The sequence below is a fragment of the Rhamphochromis longiceps genome, linkage group LG12 (genome assembly GCF_057381845.1).
Source record: "Rhamphochromis longiceps isolate RC_006_pf linkage group LG12, R_longiceps_female_GT1.1, whole genome shotgun sequence".
In the NCBI taxonomy this organism is placed as follows: Eukaryota; Metazoa; Chordata; class Actinopteri; order Cichliformes; family Cichlidae; genus Rhamphochromis; species Rhamphochromis longiceps.
The window spans coordinates 15,306,929-15,321,728 of NC_140568.1; the positions used below are offsets into that span (position 1 = coordinate 15,306,929).

Genomic DNA, 14,800 nt, shown 5'->3' on the forward strand with positions numbered 1-14,800 from the left:
CATGTTTCAGTTAGTGTTTGTATTGCTTATGTAAACATTAATTTAAATTAAATTAATGAAACATACATAAATGATAACTTGCAAAACCATCTCTTTTATTTTGCTTGAACATTCTTAAAACAGTTGGCAGGATCCCAGTTCAGCCTAGCTTTCTCCCCTTTAACCATCTCATACTAAGACCACAGAACTTCCAGATCAAGACATGCTGACAGAAAGAAAAAATACAATAAAATAACCCTAACCCTAATAATAAAAATGAAATAAGTCTGTTGAATAGTTTGCAGACAAAAAAATATTATCCCCAAAGCAACTTTGGTAAAATGTAGTAAAATATGCATTGCAAACAACAATATGAATTTTAACACAATTTAAAGCTCAGACATAACATTCAACATTACTATGTTGCTTGCATACATTAGTCCTCCATTTAATAAGGCTGTATCCATTAATAGTGACTTTATGCAATTTAACGTGTGGAGAAAACATTCAATTTTGAGCATAACTGCTCCACTCAAACAATTTGTGAAAACCAGTGTGCATTTGCCTTTGTAACAATTGCCATCTGGCAAAAATCAGTGTTTACACTTCAAGTGTATAAGACTTTAAGTTATGAACGAACAATCTTTGTATAATAGCCACAGAGCAAACCACATAGTTTATATGAACATTTTATAACTTACAATTTTAAACTTTAAAACAGTAAGCACATATTTGCATTGCAGAAACCTTGAAAAAAAGAAATATCTGGCTTGCCTGAGTCTGTTTCAAGCTCATTCACCCCATTAGTTTGTTTTTTTAGGAACTGTGCCTTGGATGACAACCTCTGTCCATCCAGCTTCATGATAATCTTTTGCAAGACTTCAAAAGTTCATTTGAGCTCCGGTGGGTAGCTTAGGTTCAGACAGTATATCAGTCCAAATAACAGAGCACAAGCAATTGCAATGCTCCTCAAACCAGTGAGAACCTCCACGCCTTCAATCAGGACACCGATGTTCTCTGGGTCATCTCCAGGCTCCGCACCCTCCTGATGTATGACATACACTCCCATCACAGTTTGTTGCATGGCTTCAGTGTTGGCCTCAGTGTTCTGTGACGTAAAATATAATAATACATTTGTTTGAGTCTAGATATGAAAAAAAAAAGGAATTCAACAAAACAAGGACCAATTGCAAAATTGTAAAATCACAATTTCATATATCGAAATTACCCATAACTCCTGGAGCAAATTACATAACACAGAACAACTTGTGAATGTAACTGACCGTATATTCCTTCACAAGTTTCTCATGGTCTTCATTCAGGTAGACACACAAGGACTTCAGGATGCATGCTCGTCTTGTATGTATTGTGTCATCCTAAGAAAAAAGGGAATCCATAATGACAATATTTAGCTTTTAGGCAGCAGTTTGAAAAAGGAATACTTAGTTTGGAAGAGTCCAAAAGGCCACATGGTAAATAGACTGGTTCTGATATAGCGTTTTTCTACTCTGAGCACCCAAAGCTGCCTTTATACAACAATTCATTCACCCAATCACATTTTCGAAACTGTTTAAATAGCCTGTATTTATATAGCACTTTACTGGTCCCTAAGGACCCCAAAGCACTTTACATATCCAGTCATCCACCCATTCACACACTGGTGATGGCAGCTACATTGTAGCCACAGCCACCCTGGGGCGCACTGACAGAGGCGAGGCTGCCGGACACTGGTGCCACCGGGTTTACTGCTTACTGTCTAACATTCATACACATTCACACTCCGATGAATGCATCGGTGAGCAACTTGGGGTTTAGTATCTTGCCCAAGGATATTTGGCATGCAGACTGGAGGAGCTTGGGACCAAACCGCCAAGCTTCTGGTTAGTAGCTGACCTGCTCTACCACCTGAGCTACAGCCACCTCGAAACATCTGTCCAAACCAAATCAGACACAAAATGAGGCAACTAAACACTAATGTTTTTTTTTTTTTTTTTTTTTTTTGGGGGGGGGGGGGGTCATTTTGATCAAAATTAACCATACGATTTTATCAATTACTTATTAATATAAGACTGATGCTTATATAATTTGTATAAAATATGAAAACCTCTTAGGACTTTTGCCTACCATATGTATAGATATCTTTGCTCATAAAATTGCCAGATTATGGGCATAAAAAGTTCTTAAGCACAGATCTAACCCACCTTGGAGATGGCCACCATGATGTGTCTCATTTTTCTGCCAGCCACCCCACCTTTGCCTCGAAAGAGCTCCATCATGCGTGGAGTGTACAAGTCTAGCTCATAAAAGAATCTAGATAGCAGCGGTACTGTCGATATGTGCAGGAATTCCGTGTCAATCTGAAAAACATGAACAATGCACTTATAATATGCACCAGAGGAAGGACATACCAGGAATTATTAGCTGTTTTATCACTATGTTATGTCAATATTAGTGAAGCAAGAAATAACTGGTCAACCATAAACACACTCTTGCGACATAAAGCTAGACATATAGGACATGCACCTCTTTCTCGGTGAACAGAGCTGGCCATCTGCTTTTAAAATCTGCAATGAAGGGCTGTCCTTGAATAACTTCTTGCCTTCTGTACGAAAAAGTCTTCTGCATTTTCATTGTCACTATATTGTCATTGTTTCTCTTCTGAACCTCTGAAAGCAGTGCAATTCTCTCTTTTTCCAGGCTGTCAGTGGTTTCTCCTTTTGGAGACTGCGGACAGTAATTGACTTCTGCTCTTCTAGGCTTTTTCACATTCAATGCTGCCTGACTTTTGTCTTGGGCCTTGTCCTTTAGTGAATTTACCAACACCTTCGTGATGTATTTCTGGGGAGAGAAATTAATTAAAACAAAGTTATTACTCTGACAAATTTGTGTTAATATCTACATACTGTGAAATGTGAAGACTGTTACGGTGCGTACACACCGAACGCGATAGACGCGACCAGAGCTTCAGGTTTACATATAAAGTCAATGGAGGAGCACGATGAAGCACGACTGGGGGTCCAGCTAAACTTCGGAAGCAGAGTTGCATTGAGAAAACGCTTTTCTGCCTAATTCACACGACTGACGCCTTTGAAGCGCGAAGTAAAATACGCGCTGCAGTTTGTGTGGTGCATTTTGTGCATTCGCGCTTATCACGTCTACCGCTCGAGCTGGTAAAATCTGCGGGACAGCAGCTCCTCAAACTCGGCAAGGGACAGAAGGTGGTACAGCTGAAAGCGGCCGTCATCCAGACGCAGTTTCTGGAGCAAGTGGTGAAACTCACCAAACTGCTCACGCTTGTGGAAGACCTGATGGACCCAGGTACCGTGAGGACGTCCTTTACGCACTGCTCTGCTCTCCACAGCAAATAGAGAAGGGAGACTCTTTCTTCAAACGCTAGATTGACAGCTGCCATTTTAATAACATACCGTCTGGCACTACTTCCTCCCAGATCTCTTCTTCATACGCGTGAAAATTGCATATCTTAAAGCTCGACCAGTTCATGCTGGGCGCGCTTCGAGGTGCAAATGTGCACGTGATCAGCTAGGGGCGTCTATCGCGTTCGGTGTGAACGCACCGTTAGTCAGCCTTAATGCAGAGCACCAGAGAAACTATAACCCGAACAATTATCCACCTAAATCATTCTGAATTCGAAAACTAAGTGAATATATTACAAAAAAAGATAAGATAAGATAAGATAAGATAAGATAGAACTTTATTAATCCCTCGGGTGGGTTCCTCTGGGAAATTCGACTTCCAAAAAGCACAGCAACGACCGAAGTTACAGTTACAGAATTGTTATATATATATATATATATATATATATATACACACACACACACACACACATATATAAATACAGAGACAAATATAAATAAAATATACAAAGGGGATAAATAGAATAAATAGGAATAAAAAATAAAAATACAAGTGAATTGCACATTTCAAGTATTGAGTCTATTGCACTGTTGACTATTTACAAAAAGTATTGCACAAGGTATTGTACAGTGAGGTGAAGAGGCACTACAGCTTAGTTGTTCCCCCCTCCTTTGTCCTCCTGTTTCCCCTCCCTCTCCCCTCCAGAGAGGAATTAAACAGTTTGATGGCGTGTGGGACAAAGGAGTTTTTAAGTCTGTTAGTTCTTGTCTTGGGGAGAAGCAACCTGTCACTGAACAGACTCTTCTGATTGTTTATGGCCGTGTGCAGAGGATGCCCAGCATTGTTCATAATGTCCATCAGTTTCTTTAATGTCCTTTTCTCTGCCACTGTCACCAGAGTGTCCAGCTTCATGCCAACCACAGAGCTAGCCTTCCTGATCAGTTTCTCCAGCCTGGATGAGTCCCTCTTTGCTGTGCTGCTCCCCCAGCACACCACAGCATAGAAAAGTACTCCAGCAACCACCGACTGGTAAAACATCCTCAGGAGCTTCCTGCAGATGTTAAAAGACCTCAGCCTCCTGAGGAAGTACAGTCGGCTTTGGGCTTTTTTATACAGGTGCTCTGTGTTGCATGACCAGTCCAGTTTATTGTCCACCCACAGCCCGAGGTACTTGTACTTGTTGACCACCTCCACCTCCTCCCCCTCTATCTGAACCGGCAGTGGACCTTCTCTGGACCTCCCGAAGTCCACAACCAGTTCCTTAGTCTTTGAGGTGTTGAGTTGCAGGTGGTTTGTGTGACTCCATGCGACAAAGTTCCTCACCAGACTTCTGTACTCCTCTTCCTGATCATCCCAGATACACCCCATGATGGCCGTGTCATCTGCAAACTTCTGAATATGGCATAATTCAGAGTTGTAGCAGAAGTCAGAGGTGTACAGGGTGAAGAGAAGAGGGGACAGCACAGTTCCCTGTGGTGCTCCTGTGCTGCTGACCACAGTGTCAGACGTGATGTCCTTCAGCCTGACGTACTGTGGTCTGTCGGTGAGGTAGTCGGAGATCCAAGCCACCAGGCAGGGGTCCACCTCCATCCTGTTCAGTTTTTCCTGAAGCATACAGGGCCGGATGGTATTAAAGGCACTGGAAAAGTCAAGAAAATGCACATGCAATTATTGTGACAGATTTTATCTTACTCCTTGTTATTAACTCCCCTAAACGCTGGTTTAGTTGAATTAAACCTTTCATCAATCCAGTTAATGCGGTTGCCCGCGACTAAACTCCACTGACAAAAACAGGAATTTTAGATAGAGCATCATAAAACACTCATAAAATCACCCAAACCATGTCGGTCAGTCTTACCACTACTACCAACAATCACCAACTCCGGTTAAGCAGAAAGTAACCTGTCATTCACGGAGCTATATGCGAAGACGTTACGGCTCTACGCGGCTTTCCCGCTCTTCAACGTTAGCTAACTCCAGAGAAGAAAAACAGTCCTACCCACGCAGATAACCATGAAACACACCTCATTCAAAATTGACAGAAACAAAAAAAAAAAAACGAACTTACCAAAAGAACCTCATCAGTTTTTGCTCTGTTGCAACAATTAGCGACTCCGGTTAAGTTTAAAAAAAAAAAATCAAATTCACCGACTTACATTTGAAAAATGTTTGGGTCTACAACCTCCCTGCTATATATAAAAGTCCTCTAAATCTCCACACTACACAGGTAAAAAATTTTAACTACTAGTATTTATCTCTCACACCACTAACCTAAATAAATATAACAAGAAATATTACTTACCTCACTATCAGGTATGCCAAAGAAGTAACTCCACGTGCACTCGTTAACTTCTCAACGGACCTTTCCGCATCCGGTGGGCGTGGAGCATGCGCAATACATGACGCTATCAGAGTCGTTGGTTTGATGGACCTCATTCTCATTGGATTGCCATGAACGAATTTAACTCATCAAAGTTTTCTTTAATTTATATTCAACAAAAAAGAATGAATCATTTAATGAGCATAAAAATGATTTCTTCATGTGATGTAAACATATTACTACTTTGTTAATCAAACACATGCCCTAGTTGATTTTTTTGAGTGTAGTAGATATGAGCTACTAAAACATTTTAGACTTCAGCACCGGCACATGCCACGTTACCCATGCCCACACATAGACTGCCCATGTACTTTTAAGACATTTAATGCTTTGTACAAACACCCAGAGGTTGCAGCAATTATCAACATACAGTTGTCATTTGTGCACCTGTAGCAATCTTCCAACAGAGAAGTCTTATTTTTTACACATTGGCACTCATCTGAAAAGTAGTGAAACCGTTACTTGTATGTTTGAAAGTTGTACTTTTCACACAAATATATATGGAACATTTCATTCTCACAAGAACAGGAAACACACCCCACATACATTCAAAGATTTCAAGCCCGGTGTAGTTAAAATCACACAAGTTTCACAAGGATCCTCTTATAATCCTGAGGAAGATGCAGGTAATCAAGTGTCTGCAGTTTCAGCAGACAGTGCATGTTCAAGTAGCGGTTCAGATGTAGCTAAGAACTTGCCTGAAGTAATTGAGAAAAATTTTGCCGCAGTGTTGCTCAAGTTGGAGCATTTTGCACATGTGCCAGGCACAAAAATTGATGAGTTCTTAGAAGAACTGCACTACTTAAGTTCAGCAACACTGCCCCTCTCGATTGAAATTCTAGAAAGGGTGTTTCAGAAACACAGTGTCACAACTGAAAGGTCCATGTTAGAAGAGGTAGCCACTGCTATCTGTGTATCTAACCCGTTGCTCAAAGCAATCGAGAAGGGGGGACCCCTGAGCTCAACTTACATCCGCAACCAGTATTATAAAGAAAGCTTTAACACTGTAGAACCCATTGAGTACATTCTTGATGCCAAGGAAAAAAGGAGTTTTCAGTACGTGCCTGTACTTTAGTCTTTGCAGCAGCTCTTTGTCAGGAAAGGTGTTGTGGACAGGTTAGTTGAAAATCACAAGGCCCAAAATAGGGGGACTAGTGAACACCATACTTACAACTCTTCTCAGGATGGTTCATACTTCAAGCAAAACAGTTTTTTGTCAGGGGATGAGATGAGAATTTTACTGTGTTTATACATAGATGATTTTGAGATTTGCAATCCTTTGGGTACCTCTCGCAGGAAACATAAGCTTTGTGGCATCTACTGGACTGTGAGTAATTTGCCTATAGGCTCACATTCATCACTATCATCAATTTACTTGGCAGTCTTGTGTAAAACTGATGATGTGAAGAAATTTGGTTATTGCCGTGTCATGCAACCTCTTCTTCAAGATGTGAAGACTCTGGAGCAAGAGGGAATTTTCATTCCATTACTAGGCAGATGTCTTAAAGGCACAATTCAGGTTGTTGTAGCAGATAATCTGGGGGCTCACAGTATTGCTGGTTTTACTGAGAGCTTTTCTAGTGGGTACATTTGCCGATTTTGCACAGGAACCAGAACAGAAATCCAAACAAAAGAGGTAAAATCAGGTGCATTTACACTCAGGACTAAAGAACTCCATGACTCTCATGTAAAATTAGCTCATGAGACTGGTACGAGCTGTTTTGGAGTGAAAAGGCCTTGTGTTATCAGTGAAAATATTGCCCACTTCAATGTTCACACAGGTTATCCTCCAGATATTATGCATGATCTTTTTGAGGGCATAGTGCCGGTGGAGCTTGGACGCTGTTTGGCATCGCTGATATCCAATAAATATTTTAATCTTGAAACCCTCAACAAATCCATCCTGCATTTTCCGTACAAATGGGCTGACAAGACAAATAGGCCACATGTGATCACACACACATTTTCAACTAAGCCAACAATAGGTGGGAATGCCCATGAAAATTGGGCTCTGTTAAGACTGCTCCCATTCATAATTGGGCATCTGGTTCCAGAGGGTGAAATGGCATGGCAAATACTGATGGACTTGAAAGACATTGTCGAGCTTGTGGTTGCTCCAACACACACAGATGAGTCCATTGCTTATCTTCAGGCAAAAATTTCAGAGCACAGACAAAAGCACCAAGAACTCTTCCCTGGTGTGCATCTGCTCCCAAAACATCATTACTTAGAGCACTATCCTCATCTGATAAGGATGTTTGGGCCTCTTGTAGGATTCTGGACAATGCGTTTTGAAGCCAAGCACAGTTATTTTAAGCAGGTTGTGCGCCACACCAATTGCTTTAAAAATGTGCCCCTTTCGCTAGCCACTAAGCATCAGCTCATGATTTCATATCACTTGAGGTCATCTAGTATTGAAAAAAAATCCTCTACAGGTCACAAATGTCTCAACAGTTCCTGTTGATGTTTTGAAAGAAGAAATGGCTCAGACTATTGCACAGAAATTCCCTGGTACATCTGAAGTCCACCTTGCAAAGTGTGTGTCAAGCAAAGGTGTAACTTTTAGAAATGGGATGATAGTTGCTCATGGGTGTACAGGCGGACTGCCTGATTTTGGAGAGATTGTTCAGATTTGTATTGTTCAGGAGAGCTTGTGTTTCATAGTGAGAAGGCTTTCTGGCTGGTACAGGGAACATTTCAGAGCCTTTGAGCTGACTGCATGTCCAAGCAGAGAGACTGTGTTGATTGAACTTGGTGAACTTGCCGATGAATACCCTTTGGCAGACTACTTTGTTGGGCCTCTAAGACTGGTGACATTAAAAAGACACATACATGTAATATAAGGTTTGTTATCTTTTGCATGTATAATAATGTATATATCATTTTAGTCACTATTAGTTTGTCATAATATCTTCTCTTTCTCTCTGTCTTTGTGTGTGTGTGTGTGTGTGTGTGTGTGTGTGTCTCTCGCTCTGTCTCTCTCTCTCTCTCTCTCTCTCTCTCTCTCTCTCTCTCTCTCACACACTCACACACACACACACAGTGCTTAACATAGTTATTAAATCATCAGCCAATATTCGGTGTAGGCCATAGCTGTATAATCTGTATAAGCTCTATAATCTAAATATTTTTATTGCTATAGTACAATTAATGTTGTTATGCATTTAATTTTCAATATATTATCTTACAGAACTAGAACTAGAAATAAATGGTAAAGCAAATTATTATTAAGATGCCAAGTTACAATTATTTATTTTAATTTCTGAAGAGAATGTTATGCTTTATTAATTTTACTCCTGAGAGAATTCCAGTTTAAATTTGATTATAAAAATGTGAATAATTCATTTTGAAATTCTTCATCCCTGTTCAACATGGTAAAATGTTGAACTCACTGAAAAGGAAAGAGTCCCAATTACAGGAATGAACTCATTTTTATGACAGGCAGTCTAATAAATCTAAAATGTATTGACAATTAATGTGGCATTATTTTATTTATATCAGTTTTAATGGACATAGCCTGCCACACCTTTATCGAATTGCTTTGTTGAAATCAGATTTACCCTTGTTGAAACGGTTAACGTTGTCTTAATTTCCTCTTTTAGGCTGTTGTGAAATGGCTGCAATGGTGAAACTCAGAATCATTTTCTCCGAAAATGATTCCCGGAGATTGATCCTTCCAAATGGGATGCCAGAGTCTGTCAGTGAGCTAGTTCAGCAGATAAAGGGACAGTGTGGAGTTAATGGGGACTTCAGACTTCAGTTCGTGGATGCAGAATTTGGGAATGAATTCACCAACTTGGAGTCAATGTCGGACATCCAGGACAAAAGTACCATCAAGATCATCTTTAGCTCAGTTGCACCTGTCGAGCCTGGTGAGCCACTGATCCCTCTTTACTCACCTGCTGCCACTTCCCGCACTCTAGATGACTCCTCATCCATTTCATCTCCTGGGAACTCATTTGATACAGATATATTGTCTTCTCCTGAATCTACGTCCTCAAGAGCCACTGCATGGCCCGATGTCTTCCCCATTCCCCATTCCCATTCTCTTATGATACTCAACTACAGCTGGACAGGGCCAATGCTACTTTCAAAGAAACTGGAGCTTTGTTGAATCCTGATCATAAAATTAAGTCTGCCATTCTTGATGGTTTAGCTGAAACAATTGTTCAGTACAAGGTCTACCTCTCTGACAGGGAGTTTGATGAGGTCGCAGAAGCTCTTGTAACAACCCATCCATGTTTGAAAGAGCCTGGTTCAGTCACTGGATATGGCGGATGGAAAACAAGCTTGAAGTATAAACTTGCTAACTACCGAACTAAGCTTAGACGGCTTGGTTGCCCTGAAGTTACTGTGAATTCCTTAAAACATAAACCTGATGGCAAATGTACTCCTGCGTATGGCGTGAAGAAGCCAAAAAAAGCTGAAGTGAATTACTGCCCCACTTATCCAGCTGGTGAAACTGCAGAGACACTGGAAGAAATCAGAGTGGACCTCCTGTCAGAAGTTAAGAAAAAAAACAATGACCACAGGGTGGCTGCAATGATGGAGAAGACCTTTGCTCTCAGAAGGCAAGAGGTAGTACGTGAAGCACCGATGATTGCTGATTTCAAAATGAGGTGGCCAGCTCTCTTCCATGTGTGTGAGGTAATTGAATGGGTTTAAAACAACAGCAATATTTTGCTTCCATTGGATTATTATATAAAAGTAACTTGTGACCACATGGGATTTACTGAAGGTCAGCTAAAGCAGCCTGTGTTAGCTCAGCTACAAATATGAATGCAGGAACCTAATATACAAGAAATTAATGGATTATGCATTCACATGTATTGAACAGACTTGACTCACTTTTAAGTGGACTGAATAATGACAACACAATCCTCTGTTAATTATTTGTGGTTGTATTTGCCTTTGTTAAGTATCCTGGGTTTTTTTTAAAGGTGCTGTGTAAATCTCAGTTATAAATGTATTCTTATTATTAGTTTTGTCTGTTGGATTATTATTCTGCCTTTTGCAGGTGAGTGCAGAATTCAAGAGGATTACAACAATCCATTTGCAGTCTAAGTTCTTCTCCCAGCTGGATAGTTATTCGGCAAACCTTATGAAGATATATGCCAAGAAGGGTGGAATGCAAGGGAGAAACATTAAGACCATCATGGCACCTGCAACCCAGGTATGACAAGATATATTTATACAAGCCCAATTGAAGAAAGTTTGGATATTGTGTAAAGTGTAACTAAAACCAAAATGCAGTGATTTGCATTTCAAAACCATCTTTTACTTACAAATAAACATAGAAATTTGGTGAGTTAGAAACATTTGTAAATGTTTTTGTACTTGATTCTAATCTGCTGCTGAGTCATTTTTATTCTCCTTAAACTGCAGCTGAACTAACCAGTTAAATTTGTAATTCACCTTAAATATCTGTTCAGTGACATTAATTTCACTTTGATATGGAGACAAGCTAATGTGATTTCCATGTTTCCTTTATCAGGCTGCGTGATAACCTTTAGTGTTCAAGTGAGCCCAGATTAAATTGTCAGACCCTAATGTGCTGATATCACCTTACAAATAAACAACAGCACTTTAAGCAAATAATTTACTGGAACTACAATGTTTATTTTACTGCTCTGTTTATTAAAACATCAGATTCAACATTTGCTGCACCATTCATCACTAGTCCCTAAACAGCATGGGTGTTTTTTACTGTTATATTTTAGTCTTCTTTATAGATTGTTAATCCCTATCTGATAACGTCCCTAGAGTACACTTGTAGGGATTATTTCATGGAAGAAGAGTCATATGACCCGTGAAACGCTCCTTTAGATTGGTTAGATATTGCTAACACTAGGGCTGGGCGATATGACCCAAAATTCATATCTCGATATTTTTTAGCTGGATGGCGATAAAGGATATATATCTCGATATTTTTTTAAAGCCATAAGTTAAGAACAAAAAGAGAGTTCTTAGTCACACTGTGTCCCAGATGTCACACGGGCACTTTTATTTACATACAGCGTAGATGTACATGAAGAAATTACTCAAAAATAAATTATCAGCATTTATTAAATAATCATGGTCCATAAATAAAAGAAAACAATGTTGTTTTTGTGCATAACAAAAAGCTCACAATTGTGCAGTCAAAATGTAAACTAATAGACGCTGAGCATAATAACAAAGAGACAGATTTCAAAGCTGCACCACGTCTCTGAACAGGTGCCATTTGTGGTCCTTATACACACACAGTACGGTAATATTACGTTGAAGCACAGTACGTATTACTCCGCGAGGCTCCTCCCCGGTAGCCGTAATCCTCCGACAATCCATCAAGCGGTGCAGCTCCGTAGCTTAGCAAAGTCATATTAAAACATTTTTTGACAGATTGCTGAGCGCTGTGTACCACATAAAATCGGTTCGCGGTCAGTAAGCACAACCAGAATTCATACATACATTGATACACTGTCGATTTTTGAGAAAATGAAAGGATTTTAGGCCATGCATGTCGTTAGCGCGGTTAGCTCGCTAACACGTTGACGCCGTCCAGCCCCACGCACGGGGCGATTCGCGGTAACTCGCTAACGGAGATTTTCCGCTTTCATCTTGTCATTGCCTGCAGGTGAAGCTATGGGGGAGGGGAAGTTGTGTTCAGTGAAGGAGAGGCGAGGCCGAGTAACGTTGCATAGAGACAAAAGTGGACGAAAGAGAGGCAAACCTGCGGCTCCACAAGTATAATTATAACGTAACATAGACTTTATCGATATAAACGATATTGTCACATCTTATATCTCGTATGAAGATATATCGATATTTTTAAAGAACTCGATATATCGCCCAGCCCTAGCTAACACCACCCTTTTTATGGAAACAAGCCGGGGAAATCCTAGGTTAAGTTAACGAGTTCATAACCAACTTCGTGTGAGTGCATATCCTGATCACCAGTGTTAATCCAGATAAGGGAAAGATACCCTGGGTATGTTGAACTCGCTTCATAGTATAGGCCTCTGTTGCTCGACTTTTGGGAGAAGAATGTAATCTCATTCAAATGTTATGGGGGTGGTCAGAGGTCTGGAGAGCTGGCAGGCCAGTTCATCAAATTCAATATGAGCTAATATTTTTCTTAAAAATTATCAAATTTTCCCAGATTAAAAATTTTATATGTTTATTTGTAAGTGACATGTAGTTTTGAGACTAGGAAATCATTGCCTTCTGATTGTATGTACATTTACACATCATCCAAACTTTCTTGAATTGGGGATGGTATGGCATGATTAAACTCATAGACAAAGTAATAAATAATATTACAATGACAGATTTGTCTAAAATGCATAAAGACTATTCTATTCCAAAGGGGTAAAGATTGCAGAACAATAGCCTCTAAATTTCTCACAAAATGTTCTTTAACCCCACTGCTAGATATGTGTATGTTATATATGTGTGTTATATATATATGTGTGTGTGTGTATATCTATGTGTGGAGAGTGAGATAGAGTATATTTGTGTAATTTATGTATTTTCCCTCTGTGTATTAAGACTGCTGCTGTTGAAGTCAGAAGAGAATGCATCCTCAAAGGTCTTTGCGTGTACCTGAATGAAGATCCAGAGAAGCTGGTGAAGGATTACCTGGTATGTTAATTTGCAGTTATCCTTATCTAAGGAGATGATCAAAGATAGGCTCAAACTACATATAAAAAGCTACATGCAAGAAGTTTGTGGCTTTAAAAATTACCTTTTAAAAATAGGAAAAGTAAGGGCTTTATTTTTCTCACTAGATACTGCACGCACCATTCTTGAGTGTTTTATACTAACCTCATAAAATAATATCATCACAGAACTAATATCATATAATGATTCACCCATTCACGCACACATTCATACAAGTATTTCTATGTAGCATTCACACTTTGATGAGTGTATCAGGAGCAACTTAGGGTTTAGTAACTTAAACTTACCCATGGTTAGTTCTGGTATTCAGACTGGAGAACCCAAGGATTAATCCAGTACACAACTTGCTCTACCTCCTAAGCCACAGCCACCCCTAACTCAATATCTTAAAAGACAGGACTTTGTTGAGGTATTGAATTAGATTGTCTTGAGTCAGAAAAAATATCAGGCAGTCATTTTTGATTACATTTACATTATTATAAAGTTTCAATTAATAAAGCTTTTAGGTATTTTACATTAATTATCTCTCTCTCTCTTTTTTTTAAATTGTCACAGAACGTTGATAAAAGCATCGCCACTGCCATAGCAGAGACAGTCTTTGGAATCTGTGTCATTCGATCAGAGGGTGCGGAGCCTGGCGATGACCCTCAGGATGTTATGATTGTTCTAGAGGGGGTGGAAGTGATGGGTGAGTTGGGCAGTGTAGCTTTTGCAGTGGCAATGTTGCTTGGTCTGGTCTACTCACTGAACCTGAGCTACCCTCCGGAACTCAGGTACACCTTTGAGGTTCTGCAGAAGATTCTTATGGAGTTGGATGCACACAAACTATCCAACAAAGTACAGGTTCTCAAAACGCTTCTTTCTCGTTGAGAAATGTTGCCAATACAACAGCTACACCATGTATCTGGAACATGCACCAGAAAGAACTGCAGACAGATGATACAATGCATTTTTTATTCATTTTGAGATACACAAAATTGGTGATATTTGTTTTTTTTGAAAGTGCATCTCTTTGACCTTCAAAATCACTTGATTCAGCCGTTCATTGTAGTTAAAAAATGGTTTCCACCATCTCCACTACTTTTTTTCTGTGATATAACTTGCATTCGATGTATTCTTCACATGTTATGTGAAATTTGCTATAAATACAATAAATTGGAGAAAACAAAAAGATGTGTATGACAAATTTTTATTTACCTTTTAGATGTAATAGTGAAATGTATGTTAACGAGACTCTAGACTTTGTTAAATGCTCCAAAAAATTACTCTTTAAATTAACTTAAAATAATCATGGAAAGAATTTCCACGTGATTAAATTGCTTTCTATTAACATTAAAGACTTGTGTTGGAATAACTTAATTTGTATGAGTTGGTTCAACTCAATTAACTTAAGCTGGGACCAAA

General features: G+C 39.4%; 2 protein-coding genes across 2 annotated transcripts; one reads left to right on the plus strand and one right to left on the minus strand.

Annotated features, from left to right (window-relative positions):
• Positions 1–622: 622 nt before the first annotated feature.
• LOC146657075 (uncharacterized) lies at positions 623–2,308 on the minus strand. Its single transcript, XM_085427006.1, has 3 exons — positions 2,181–2,308; positions 1,263–1,355; positions 623–1,087 (listed from the first exon to the last, which is right to left on the minus strand). The coding sequence occupies exons 1-3, from the start codon at positions 2,253–2,255 to the stop codon at positions 869–871; spliced, it is 387 nt and encodes a 128-aa protein (XP_085283132.1). The 5' UTR covers positions 2,256–2,308; the 3' UTR covers positions 623–868.
• Positions 2,309–10,276: 7,968 nt separating this feature from the next.
• LOC146657076 (uncharacterized) lies at positions 10,277–14,266 on the plus strand. Its single transcript, XM_085426907.1, has 4 exons — positions 10,277–10,381; positions 10,752–10,907; positions 13,265–13,357; positions 13,952–14,266. Exons 1-4 carry the CDS (start codon positions 10,277–10,279, stop codon positions 14,264–14,266), a joined length of 669 nt encoding a protein of 222 aa, XP_085283033.1.
• The last annotated feature ends 534 nt before the right edge of the window (positions 14,267–14,800 follow it).